The sequence below is a fragment of the Mobula birostris genome, chromosome 11 (genome assembly GCF_030028105.1).
Source record: "Mobula birostris isolate sMobBir1 chromosome 11, sMobBir1.hap1, whole genome shotgun sequence".
NCBI lineage: Eukaryota > Metazoa > Chordata > Chondrichthyes > Myliobatiformes > Myliobatidae > Mobula > Mobula birostris.
This window is the reverse complement of record NC_092380.1, coordinates 40,348,866-40,361,309: the sequence shown is the minus strand read 5'-3', so window position 1 is coordinate 40,361,309 and position 12,444 is coordinate 40,348,866. Positions and strand designations below refer to the sequence as shown.

The 12,444-nt window shown below is 43.1% G+C and overlaps 1 protein-coding gene across 1 annotated transcript in view; it reads left to right on the top strand.

The window, feature by feature from the left end:
- The window catches only part of mybpc3 (myosin binding protein C3), a 142,594-nt gene extending 132,611 nt beyond the window's left edge, over positions 1–9,983 (top strand). Inside the window, exons 27-28 of the mRNA XM_072272119.1 lie at positions 28–214; positions 9,552–9,983. Of these exons, the coding sequence (XP_072128220.1) occupies positions 28–214; positions 9,552–9,598 (234 nt within the window). The 3' untranslated portion in view covers positions 9,599–9,983. The remainder of the gene's footprint in view (positions 1–27; positions 215–9,551) is intronic.
- The last annotated feature ends 2,461 nt before the right edge of the window (positions 9,984–12,444 follow it).

Here is a 12,444-nt window from a genome sequence, read left to right as displayed (position 1 = left end):
TCTTCTTCTCCCTCCTGCAACTTCAAGCCCAAGGTGACGTGGTACAAGAACCATCTGGACCTGTCGACTGATGCCCGCTACAGGACGTTCTGTAACCACGGGGTGCTGACTCTGGAGATCCGGAAGCCGTGTCCCTTCGATGCCGGGACCTACTGCTGCAAGGCCGTCAACAACCTTGGGGAGGCAGAGAGCGAATGCAGACTGGAGGTCCGAGGTAGGAATACACTCACCAGCAGAGCCAGGCACAGGTTTGTCAGTGGACTCATGGCAGAAAAGCACTCGTGTATATGCGGGCCTCTCACGGCTCCAGACGTCCCAGCTCTCCAGCAGCCAGCGCAGTTCATGGTAATGCAGTTAATCTGCGCAAAGCAAGCTCTGCAGGACGATTGGCTGCCCACCACCTCCCCCCGGCTGGCGACTGAGAGGTCAGGGTATAGATGAGCTGGGAGACCCCCTGAACCCAGAGGAGACAGTGGGAGGGAGTCTGTTGGCTGAACAAAATCCATTTTACCGCAAAGCAGCTGGCAACCAGGACTGGTGCTCAGAGCGTTGATCAGCACGCGGGAAATCCAATATTGCAGTTACAGTTGTTGTTGAGAGGAAGGGGTGGCAGCCCGACGTGCCATTGTGTTGAAGTTTCAAGGGTGATAAAAGGGAAGATGAAAGAGCATGGGACATTGCAGGATTGATCAGGGAGGAACATCACTGCAATACGCAGGGAGGGTGCCCTGGAAGATTCTTCAAATGAGGCCACTAGTAGAACTCAGAAATAAGAACGGGGTGATCACTTTGCTGGTGTAGTACTCATCTGTCAAATGTACATTTAATGAGCATTACTTTCTCTGCACGAACCCCACTGACAGTATATACTCAGTACTGCTCCCTCCCAGTGTGACTCTCCTTTATACCACCCCTTCCACAGTGCGACGCTCCCTCAGTACCACCCCTCCTACAGCATGACACTCCCTTAATAATAAACTCCCTCCAGTGTGCCACCCATCCCACAGTGTGACCCTCCCTCAGTACCCCCCCCCCACCATTACCCTCTTTATGTAAAGTCCCATGCATGTCTGCATGTGTTCTCTGGAACCTGCATGGCCTTTCATGATGATGATAATGATATGTGACCCTGTACTTCCCCAGTCAGCATCTCCTTCACATTCGAGTTGAGCATTCTCAACTTGACATAGATTGACCAAGCTCCAACTGGATAAATACAACGCTCAGATCTCCCCTCTATCATTTTCAGAAAGTCAGACTTGGCCAAATCATTTCTTATTTTCTGAAACCCTCTGAAAACAGGCCCCTCCCATCACCCCCCCCCCCCTTTGAATAACTCCTGCTGCTAAGGCTCAATTGAATGAAGCTTCACTGAATGTCTTCAAGGCTGCTACCTTACCCCAGCTTCAGAAACTTTGTTTGTGTAACTATCTCTTTCAAAGCACTTTATCAAATGTCTCTGAAAATACTGTTACATTGCATCCATCACACCAACCTTCTAAAACACGATTACCCCTCACTCAACTATAGTGATTTGCTGAATCTCAGCACATTTTCAATGTTCACTTACCATATCTTTAATAACAGTTCAGAGCATCTCCCACGGCTGATTCACAGATGTTCAAGTTCTTTCTCTCCTACTAAACAGCTGGATTATATTCGTCAGTGTCAAGTCCAGTGGGATGTTTCTAGAAGTTTGGGAATTCTGGAAGATCACCCCTAATGCATCCACAATTTCAGTGGTTCTTAAGTTCCTTTAAATACAGGGTATTTGGTCTAACAGATCTGGCACTTGTAACACCATTATTTTCTCCAATCCTTTATAATAGCAATAACAATGTTTCTCATTCTCATTTGGACCCTTGGTTCTCAAAATTTCCAGGATATTCTTTGTGTGTTCTACTTGTACCCATTCTACCACTCACGTGGCTTCACAAGCTATCTCCCTGTGTGCACCCTACTAGAATCCCTGACTCTCTATGAACTGTCTATAAAGAGACAAGCTATTACCCGGGAAAGGAGCCTGTGCTAGCCAGGCGTTCCTTGTGATCCTGATCTCCACACGTCCGTGGGGTCCTCCTCATCCACGATAGTTGGTCTCCAGTTTCTGGAGACTTATTGGCCCTACTCTTTCCATGTTCCTTATCAATTAAACTGGTGGATCTCCATCCCATTGGCTCAAGGTCACCTGACCTACCTGGGTCACCACCTTACTAGTTCTTGTCCAGGGCTACAACCAACATTGCATTATGGTTCTGCCCACCCCAGCCTTGTGTATCTGTGTCTTTCAACTCTGACTGGTCCAAACCATTTATGACGTGACCCAGACAGAGTCCAACGAGATTACAGATTGTTTCTTTGGTAGGTCCGGCATTTGACATAATAACTAGCTACTCATTTGGGAATGTTCTCAGGATTACCTGAAGCTCTTTGTGTCCACATTCAATTGCTCTGATTAGATTCTCTCGGAGCAAGTATCAGTTCAGAGTCCACAAAATAGGGGTGGGGGAGGCGGTGGTTTGTCTGATCCTTCAGTCCTTGATTTGTCAGATTTATCAAATCCACTCATTGCATACTGTAATTTCTTCTGGCCAACATCTCCCTCCTCTTGACCCAAAGATATTTATCTTAGGATCATTATCCCCCTCTCTCTCAGTTGACTGCCCATAGGACTGCCATGGAAACCCAGTAGGTGTGCAACACTTACATTCTATAAATAATATTAACATTTACTAACTAAATTCAACCACTTCATACTGACATTTGTCTCTGCTGTTTCACGAAAGCTTTATCCTCTATTTTCTTTCCTTTATTTGAGCCTTCCATCTTCTCAGTTGAAGATGATGAGATGTATAAGATGATGAGAGGCATTGATTGTGTGGATAGGCAGAGGCTTTTTCCCAGGGCTGAAATGGCTAACATGAGAAGCCGGAGTTTTAAGGGGCTTGGAAGTAGGTACAGAGGAGATGTCGGGGTCAGTTTTTTTTTACGCAGAGAGTGGTGAATGTGTGGAATGGGCTGCTGGCAACAGTGGTGGAAGCGGATACAATAGGGTCTTGTAAGAGATTCCTGGATAGGTACATGGGACTTAGAAAAATAGGGGGCTATGGGTAACCGGAGGTAATTTCTAAAGTAAATACATGTTCGGCATAGCATTGTGGGTTGAAGGGCCTGTATTTTGTTGTAGGTTTTCTATGCTTCTAAGAAAGCCACACCTATTTTTTCCAATCACATTTCACACAGCTATGGGATTCTTTTGTTTTGTTTTCTGCTCCTATATCTTATGGTCTTTTAAGGTATGGGATGAAAGCAGGGGAGTGGGGATAACTGGAAGAATTGAATCAGCCCATGATTGAAAGGCGGAGCAGACTCGATGGGCTGAATGGCCTACTTCTGCTCCTATATCTTATGGTCTTTTAGGGTATGGGATGAAAGCAGGGGAGTGGGGATAACTGGAAGAATTGAATCAGCCCATGATTGAAAGGCGGAGCAGACTCGATGAGCTGAATGGCCTACTTCTGCTCCTATATCTTATGGTCTTATGGTTTTTGGGGAGTATAATCTAATTTGGTAGGTGGGGCTTTCTCTGAACCTTGGAAGATTCAATGAGAAAAACAAAGTGGCAGGAAGTTGGAAAATTAGTAGGTGAGATATATGTACTGCAGAAATAAAGGCAAAGATCTAAGCGATGTCAAAGTATGGAAACATGATCTACAATCAGTGGCCACTTTATTGCTTCTTAATGCAAATATCTAATCAGCCAATTGGCATCTCGATGCATAAAAGCATGCATACATGGTCAAAAGGTTTGGTTGTTGTTCAGACCAAACATCAGAATGGGGAAGAAATGTGGTGCAAGTGACTTTGACTATGGGATGATTGTTGGCATCAGATGGGGTGGTTTGAGTATCTAAGAAACTACTGGACTCCTGGGACTCTCATGCACAAATCTCTGGAGTTTAAAGAGAATGGTGTAAAAACAAAAACAAAAACAAAAACCATCCAGTGAGTGGCAGTTCTGTGAGCAGACAGGAAAGCAGCAGTACCTCAAATAACCAAGTAATACAACAGTGGTGTGCAGTACGGCGTCTCTGGACGTACATGTTGGATCTTGAAGTGGATGGGACACAGCAGCAGAAGACCAGGAACATACACTAATAAAGTGGCTACTAAGTGTAATTACAGAAATGTATGGCTGAAGGGTGACTGGAACTGAGACCTAAATATGGAAAAATATTCAACAGTTAGAAAGGGCAGACAACAAGGATACTTAGTGTTATTCCAAATGACCAGCATAATATTGCACACAGCATAAATCAGGAAATTTAAGATACGGGTGTTAAACAGGAATCATTCAGAGCTTCCATCTACACGTAGGCTGGACATACCATCTTAGCAGTAAAAATGAAGGTGATAAATGTGTACAAGATGGCTTCCCACACCAAAATGCTGAGGAACCAAGTAGGGAAAAGATCATTTAGATTCTATTACATACAATGTAGCTGAGGAACTGTGGCGGGGGCAGTTTTCAGATTTCTGGATCTCTTCTGGGGAAGGTACAACCTGTACAAAACTGAAGGGAGCCAATATCCTTGAAGAGAGGTTTGCCAGAGCTGTTTGGAGGAGATTAAACTAATTTGTCAGGGGCATGGGAACCAAAGTGATAGGTTTGAGGATAGGGCAGTTAGTATACAAGTCAGTGCAGTGTGTAGTGAGACCATGAGGAAGGACAAGTAGATGGTAGGGTAAAATTGCAGTCAGTGGGATGAGTTGAAGTGTAACATGGGTGAAAAATCAAAAAGGGTGATACATGCAGGATGGAAGGTGCTACATTTGAATGCACGCATATACAGAATAGCTTGTAGCACAGTTAGAGAATGGCAGGTATGATACTGCAGGCATTACTGAATCATGGATGAAAAATTATCATGGTTGGGAACTTAACATCCAAGGATACCCCTTGTATCAAAAGGACAGGCAGGTGGGCAGAAGGGGTGGAGTGGAGTGGCTCTGTTGGTAAAAACAATTAAAACATATCCTTAGAAAGAGGTGACATAGGATCAGAAGATGTAGAATCCTCATGGGTAGAGTTCAGAAACTGATGGGAGTTACTTGACTTGACATATAGGTCTTTGAACAGTAGCCAGGATGTGGGATATAAATTACAATGGGAAATATAAAAGGCATGTAAAAAGGGCAATGACACGATAGTCATAGGGATTTCAATATGGAGGTAGTTTGGGAAAATCAGGAAGGTGCTAGATCCCAAGAGAGGGAACTAGTAGAGTGCCTAAGACATGGCTTTTTAGAGCAGCTTGTGGTTGAGCCCACTAGGGGAAAGGCGATTCTGGATTGGGTATTGTGTTATGAACCAGATTTGATTAGGGAGCTTAAGGTAGAGGAACTTTTAGGAGCCAATGATCATTATATAATTCACCCTGCAGTTTGAGAGTGGGAAGGGAAAACCAGATGTATCAGTATTACAGTGCAGTAAAGGGAACTACAGAAACATAAGAGAGGAGCTGGTCAAAGTTGCCTGGAAGGGGATACTATCAAGGGTGATGGCAGAGCAGCAATAGCTGGAGTTTCCTGGAGTAATTTGGAAGGCACAGGATAGATACAGTTTCAAGAAAAAGTTTGTGAACCCTTTGCAATAACCTAGTTTTCTGCATTAAATACTCATAAAATCTGGTTTGACACAATAATAGACAGACAGAATCTGTCTAAACTAATAACACACAGCAATTATACTTCTCGTATTACTGAGTACACAATTTAAACACAGTCTAGGTTCAAAAAGGAATGTGAACCTCTGGGATTTTGCCTTCTACAAAAGCTATTTGGAGTAAGGTGTTCCAATTAATGAGATAAGTTTAGAGGTATGGGTTGTCGAGGTGCCTTGCCCTATAAAAAAGACCCAAAATCAGGTTACTGACAGAGCCTGCTCTTCTTAAGAAAGACCTGTTTATGTGCACCCTGCCTCAATTGAAAAAACTTTCAGAGGATCTTGGAAGAAGAACTGTGGAGATGTATGAAGCTGGAAAGTGCTACAAAAGCATTTCTAAAGACCTGAGTGCTCATCAGTCCACAGTAAGAGAAATTGTCTTCAAATGGAGGAAATTCAGTACTATTGCTACTCTCCCTAGGAATGGGTGTCCTGCAAAGATCACACCAAGTGCACAATGAACAATGTTGAAGGAGATGAAAAAGAACCCAAGGGTAAGAAAGAAAGAGACAGGTGGGTACCATGGAAAGGAAGTGTGGGATAAGAGGTGTCCAACCATTTTGAACATCTAGTGATGCTCGACAACGCTACATCCTTCTCTGCATAACTTAACGCCCCATTATTATTCTTAATACTCTTAACTTCCTACTTGACTTTTCTTTTACTTCTAAAGTATCGAAAAAAAATCTCGGTGTCATTCTTAGCATTATCAGCAATATCCTTCTCTACCTACCTTTTGGCAATCTGAATTTCTCTCTTGACTGTAGCTCTCATATTTTCACATCCTCCATGGTTAACATCATTAGTATTTTTCCTATATGCCTTACATTGCTGTCAGTTTTTTTAAAAAATATATATTTTTATTCATCCATGTAGTTGAGCTATTGTTTTTATTGCTTCTCCTGACCTTGGGTATGAACATTTCCTGCACTGCATGTATTACCTCTTTAAATCAAACCCATTGTTCCTCAACTGACTCAATATCAAGCAGTTCTTTCCAGTTTACCTTCTGAAGTCTTTGCCATATCTGCTCAAAGTTTGCCTTTTTGAAATTCACTTTGCTGGGCTTTTTACTGATATATTCTCCCAAAAAAACTTTGAGTCTAATAATGCAATGATCATTTGTTCCTAAAGGCTCGACAATTTCTGTACTCAAAATTCTATCCCGATTGTTACAGAATATCAAACCTAGACAGGCCTCCCCCCTTGGTGTATTTACATACTGGGTCAAAACAAAACAATCATACACCCAATGATATTCCTTTCAATTCTTACCCAGATATCTTTATCAAGTCTCCACTCGTCTCCTATCATAAGCAGCCTTGTGTTTAAGTTTTTTCCTATGTATATGGGTACACCTCCAGCTTTATGATCTTGGCCATCTTTCCCAAGTAAAGTATATCCTTTAACATTATATTCAGCATCATCCTTTGAGGTCAGCCAAGTTTCAGTTATTGCTATTATATAATACTATAAGCACCTGCATATAATTCCAGCTTGTTTATTTTATTTTTAGTACTTCTTGCATTTTTACAGGCTATCCTTCATCTATTACTGATGTTTTGCATCCTACTCCAACCAATTTTTATATTTTTGAAGCCAATAATAGGTTTATGTCCTCATATGTTATTCTCCACTATGGTGTTTAAACAGTTGAGCTGCCCTATTCTAAGTTCCCTGTCCCCTCATTCCCTAGTTTAAACAGATCTCAACTAACTGAAGCATACGCCTGCCCAGTACATTAGTGCCCCTCTATTTCAAGTGCAAGATGTCCCGGCAGTACATGTTCCGTCTGCCCCAAAAGTAACCCAATGTCCCATAAGCCTATGCCCCCCTAAACTACAGCATGATTTGAGCCACACGTTAAATCTTCTAATCTCCCCCATCTCATCTGGACTGGTGTGTGGCATGGACAAAACTACCAAGAAAACCACCTTGTCAGTTCTGTCCCTAAGCTTCCCACCCAGCTCTTTAAATTTGTCTTGCATAACTGACACCTTGCCCATACCCAAGTTATTTGTTCTGATGTGGACAATGATTAGATTTCAGTGAGGAAGCAAAGCTCTGGAAAATTGCAAATGTCACTCCACTGTTGAAGGACGGGAGGCAGAAGGAAAGAAATTATAGGTCAGTTAACCTGACTTCAGTGGTTCGGAAGATGTTGGAGTCTATTACTAAGAATAAAGTTTTGGGGTACTTGGAGGCACATGATAAAGTGGGTCAAAGTCAGCTTGGTTTCCTTAAGGGGAAATCTTGTGTGACAAATCTGTTGGAGTTCTTTGAGGAAATAACATAGAAACATAGAAAACCTACAGCACAATACAGGCCCTATGGCCCACGATGCTGTGCCGAACATGTACTTACTTTAGAAATTACCTCTGGTTAGCCATAGCCCCCTATTTTTCTATAACAATCAGTGCAGTCACAGGAGAATTAGTTGCTTACTTGGATTTTCAGAAGGCCTTTGACAAGGAATCACACATAAGGCTGCTTACCAAGAGCCCATGGTATTACAGGAAAGATACCAGCAGAGATAGAAGATTGACTGACCAGCTGGAGGCAAACAGTCAGAATAAAGGGGGAAGTTGGTGGGAACGTGGAGACAATAAAATGAGTTAGTGTAGGATTTGAATAAATGTGTGGTTTGTGGTTGGCAGAAAGTTGGTCAAAGTGAGTCAATGCTGTAACCCTTTGACTCTAATGTTGGTAGTCATAGTCATACTTTATTGATCCCGGGGGAAATTGGTTTTCGTTACAGTTGCACCATAAATAATAAATAGTAATAAAACCATAAATAGTTCAATAGTTATATGTAAATTATGCTAGGAAATAAGTCCAGGACCAGCCTATTGGCTCAGGGTGTCTGACCCTCCAAGGGATAAGTTGTAAAGTTTGATGGCCACAGGCAGGAACGACTTCCCAAGACGCTCTGTGCTGCATCTCGGTAGGGGTGTTTGTTGATTGGGAAACCACAGGCAATGGCGAGATTTAAAGGAATTGTATATAAATTAAATTCATTGCAAAAATAAGGTACAAAATCCTAGATATGGTCTATCCATACCTAACAGGAGAAGCTAAAAGGCAATATTTATCCCTAAGGAAGAGGCTTATAAAATCGGCAGGTGTAGTAGGCTTGGTCATATGTCAGGAAAGGAAGGAAAGAGAGAATGAGAGCAAACTGGCATTGTGAGTATGTCAAATGGAAAAGATCAGATGTGGGTGCTGTACAAAAAAAATTACAAAAGGGAATAAGGTAAAAGGACATCGATTAAACAAGGACTATGTCTTCACTGAGGAAGAAACGGCAATAGAACCAAACTAGTAGATGGAGCCTTCACTAGGATCCCTATCCTCTTCTTCCTCTTGTCTTAACAATCTGAACCCCAACCATTAATCAGAGCCCTGTTCTCTTTCCCACAGTGCCATAGGAGTCCCAGTGATGTGTTGTCAGAGGTAAGATTCAGTGGATGGATTGGGGGTGGGGGGGAGGGAGGGATGAACAGATAGGCATTTGCACCACCTCTGTTTAAGTACATGCCTAGAAAAGGTTGAAAAGGATAGGGCCAAAGATGGGGAAATGGGATGAGCTTAGATGGAAATCTTGGTCAGCATGGGCCGGTTTGGCTGATAGGCCTGTTTCTGTGCTGTAGTAGTCTACAACTATCTCTAAAATAAAATAAACAGATGAAGCAGCCAGTTAGATTATTAGTAACAATTCAGGGAGGCTAGATGGTCTAGGTGGTAGAGAATGGGAGGAAAAATAAACCCAGCGGTAATTCTGTCCATGAAGTCTGACCACTGATGCTGTGTGTGTTCTTGGTTGTAGGGTGGAGCGAGGTGGCAGTACTGACCCTGACCACTAGCAAAGGCTGAAGAATAATCGAGAGCAGATCGAGCCTTGGCCCAGAGTCCAGGTCGCCTCCACACCTTTGAATTGGTTCATCTCACTTGTAGTTTAGTCCAGCAGCCCCACGGCTCAGAACATGTTTTGCATAAACCACCTTAATATTTGCTTCAATGGAAAGGTTGCACTTGGCGAGCATTGCCTCTTCTGATCACTGAGATCATGTTTTATCCTGGGGTGTGTGTGGGGAGAGGGAAGGTGTTCTTGCTGTAGTACTGTACCGACTGAAATGTGGATTGGCTTTAGAATGAACATTGTATCATAACAAGTGATCTTCCTCTTTCATTGTTGTGTGCTCCAGTTAGGAGTCTGTGCATCACAACACAAGAAATAAACGTTTCTACCACCTCCTTTCCATGTGGTTACATTGAAGATCTTTTGTTTCAGTTTGATACCGTCATTACTTCTCTATTGCTCAGTTTTTTCCCTCCTAAGAATGTTCTGAAAACACTGCATCTGTGTGGGAAATGTTCTTTACACAGGGATGGCAGGGTGTCATTCTCCCTTCTCAAATCTTTGTTAGTTTGCTCATTCCCAACAATTCAATGGAGATGATGGAATTACACAGCTTGGAAACAGGCCCTTTGGCCCAACTTGTCCATGCTGTTATTTGAGCTAGTCCCATTTGCCCATATCCCTCTACACCTTTCCTAAGGACTGTAGCTTTATTTATTCAGTTCTGGCAACATCCTCGTTAATCTCCACACCTCCTCCAGTGGAATACTCTTCCCTAGAACATGGTGACCAGTGAAGCATTTAGTACTCAGGCTGTGGCTGAACTAGTGCTGTATACAGTTGCAGTGAAATCTTTCTAACTTTACATTCTTTACCTTGGCTGATAAATACAAGAAAGCAGGTGCAGAAGAAGGCCATTCTGTGTCTGCTCTGTCCTGCACTCAACTCCTCCTCCTGTCACTTCCCCACATTCCTCACTCCCCCTGACCTTTCAAAAATGTTATCTATCTTATTTTCCCAGGGGAGGTGGGTCTAAAGCAAGAGGGCAATACACCAGAACTGGGAATGAACTTCACTGGAATCACTCTGGGGCTTGTAAATCCAATTAGTAGAGCTGCAGATAGGTTTCAAGTTGAATAGATAGGCCAAGGGTTCCGGCAGGATGAACCTTAGTAAGTTAAAGGACAAAATGTTAGTGCATATGAGCCAAGTGCCTAATAACTAGTGTGTATTAGATCAGAAAGGGGTGGTGCGTATAAATTTAAGAGGATTCTCCCAGTTAGGGACAGAGCAGAGGAAGTATTGGGAAGATAATGAGTCCCAAAGGTGGTTCTTGGCCCAAAACATCGTCTGTTTGTTCACTTCCATAGATGCTGTCTGACCTGCTGAGTTCCTCCAGCATCTTGTGTGGGTCAATTGGGAAGATGATAATGAAAACCTTTTATCATCAAGTATCCAGGATTTCTAACAAGGCTGGTGAATTTGAGGTGTATTTGGGCAGCACAGTTGTGCAGTGATTAGCACAACACTATTAACAGTGCTAGTGACCTGGGTTAAATTCTGCCACTGTAATGGCTTTGTACATTCTCCCAGTGACCACATGGATTTCCTCTAGGGGCTCCAGTTTCCTCCCATATCTCAAAGACTTGGGTGTTGTAGATTATGCGAGCACATGGGTGTAATTGGGCAGGCGGGCTCATGGGGTCGGAAGAGCCTGTTACAGGAAAGGATGGATACAGTCTAACAGTCATTACTGAGCTGTGGCAGGGAAGTACACATTGTGGGATACCTGACAATCACACGTATAAGGCAGAGATGAAAGGTGCTGGGCAGAGGGGAGAAATGGTTTGGGCTTAGAGGACCAAGATGTAGGGTCAATTTGGGTGTGGTGGGGGGTGGGGTTGTAGGAGGTATGAAATAGCAAGGGAGAGAAGCCCAAAGAACCTTCCCCCAGGAGTGGCCATTGAACAATGGAGCAAATTAAATTAGCAAAAGTAGCTTTGAGGACATGTTCTTGGAATTTAACTGGATGGCTTTTTACATAAAGATGGAATGGGATGCAGGAGTTCCAGTCTCATGTAAACAGACAGGATTAGAGTAATCATCCTAGAGAGAAACACCAGTCATACAAATCAGCACCATAACTTGATATGAGGGCAGGAGTGGGTGAAGTGCCCTGGCAAAATGTACTTGAGAGTAAAATAGAAGGCCAACTGACAGACAATTAAAGAAATATAAACCCCAGCAAAGTTAGAAGAAATCCAAGAGACCACAGATACTGGAATCTGGTGCAATAGGTGAGTGCTGATGCAGGGTTTCGACCTGAGATATCAACATTTCCTTTACCACACAGATGCTGGTCCAACAAAGGTAGTTTCCAGTGAGGAAACAAAGCTCCATAAAGCACCATCAATGGTGAACTAATGAAGCAGAGTTGACATGAGATATCACGTTTGACTAATTTATTGGCATGTAATGGAAGCCACGGATGTATGGTATTGGACTTCCAAACAAATTAAAGTGGTAGTAAAAGACCGTGACAAAGTTCGAACCTGCTCCATCATTCACTAACATCAGGGCTGCATCACTTACCCCAGCCCCACTTCCTTTGACCACAACCCAAACCCCCTGATTACAGAAATCTATCCATTCTCATTCTGAGTATACTCAGCCACCGAGTCTTTGTGCAGAATTTCAAAGATGCATCACTGTCTCCGGGGTGCGGAGGGAGAAATGCCTCATTTTGGTCCTGATAGCAAAATCCTTATTTTGAGTTACTGAGCCTAGATCCAGACTCCCAAGCCAGGTGCAGGAAAAAGGCCTGGAAGATCATCAGGGACACCAGTCACCCCAACCATAA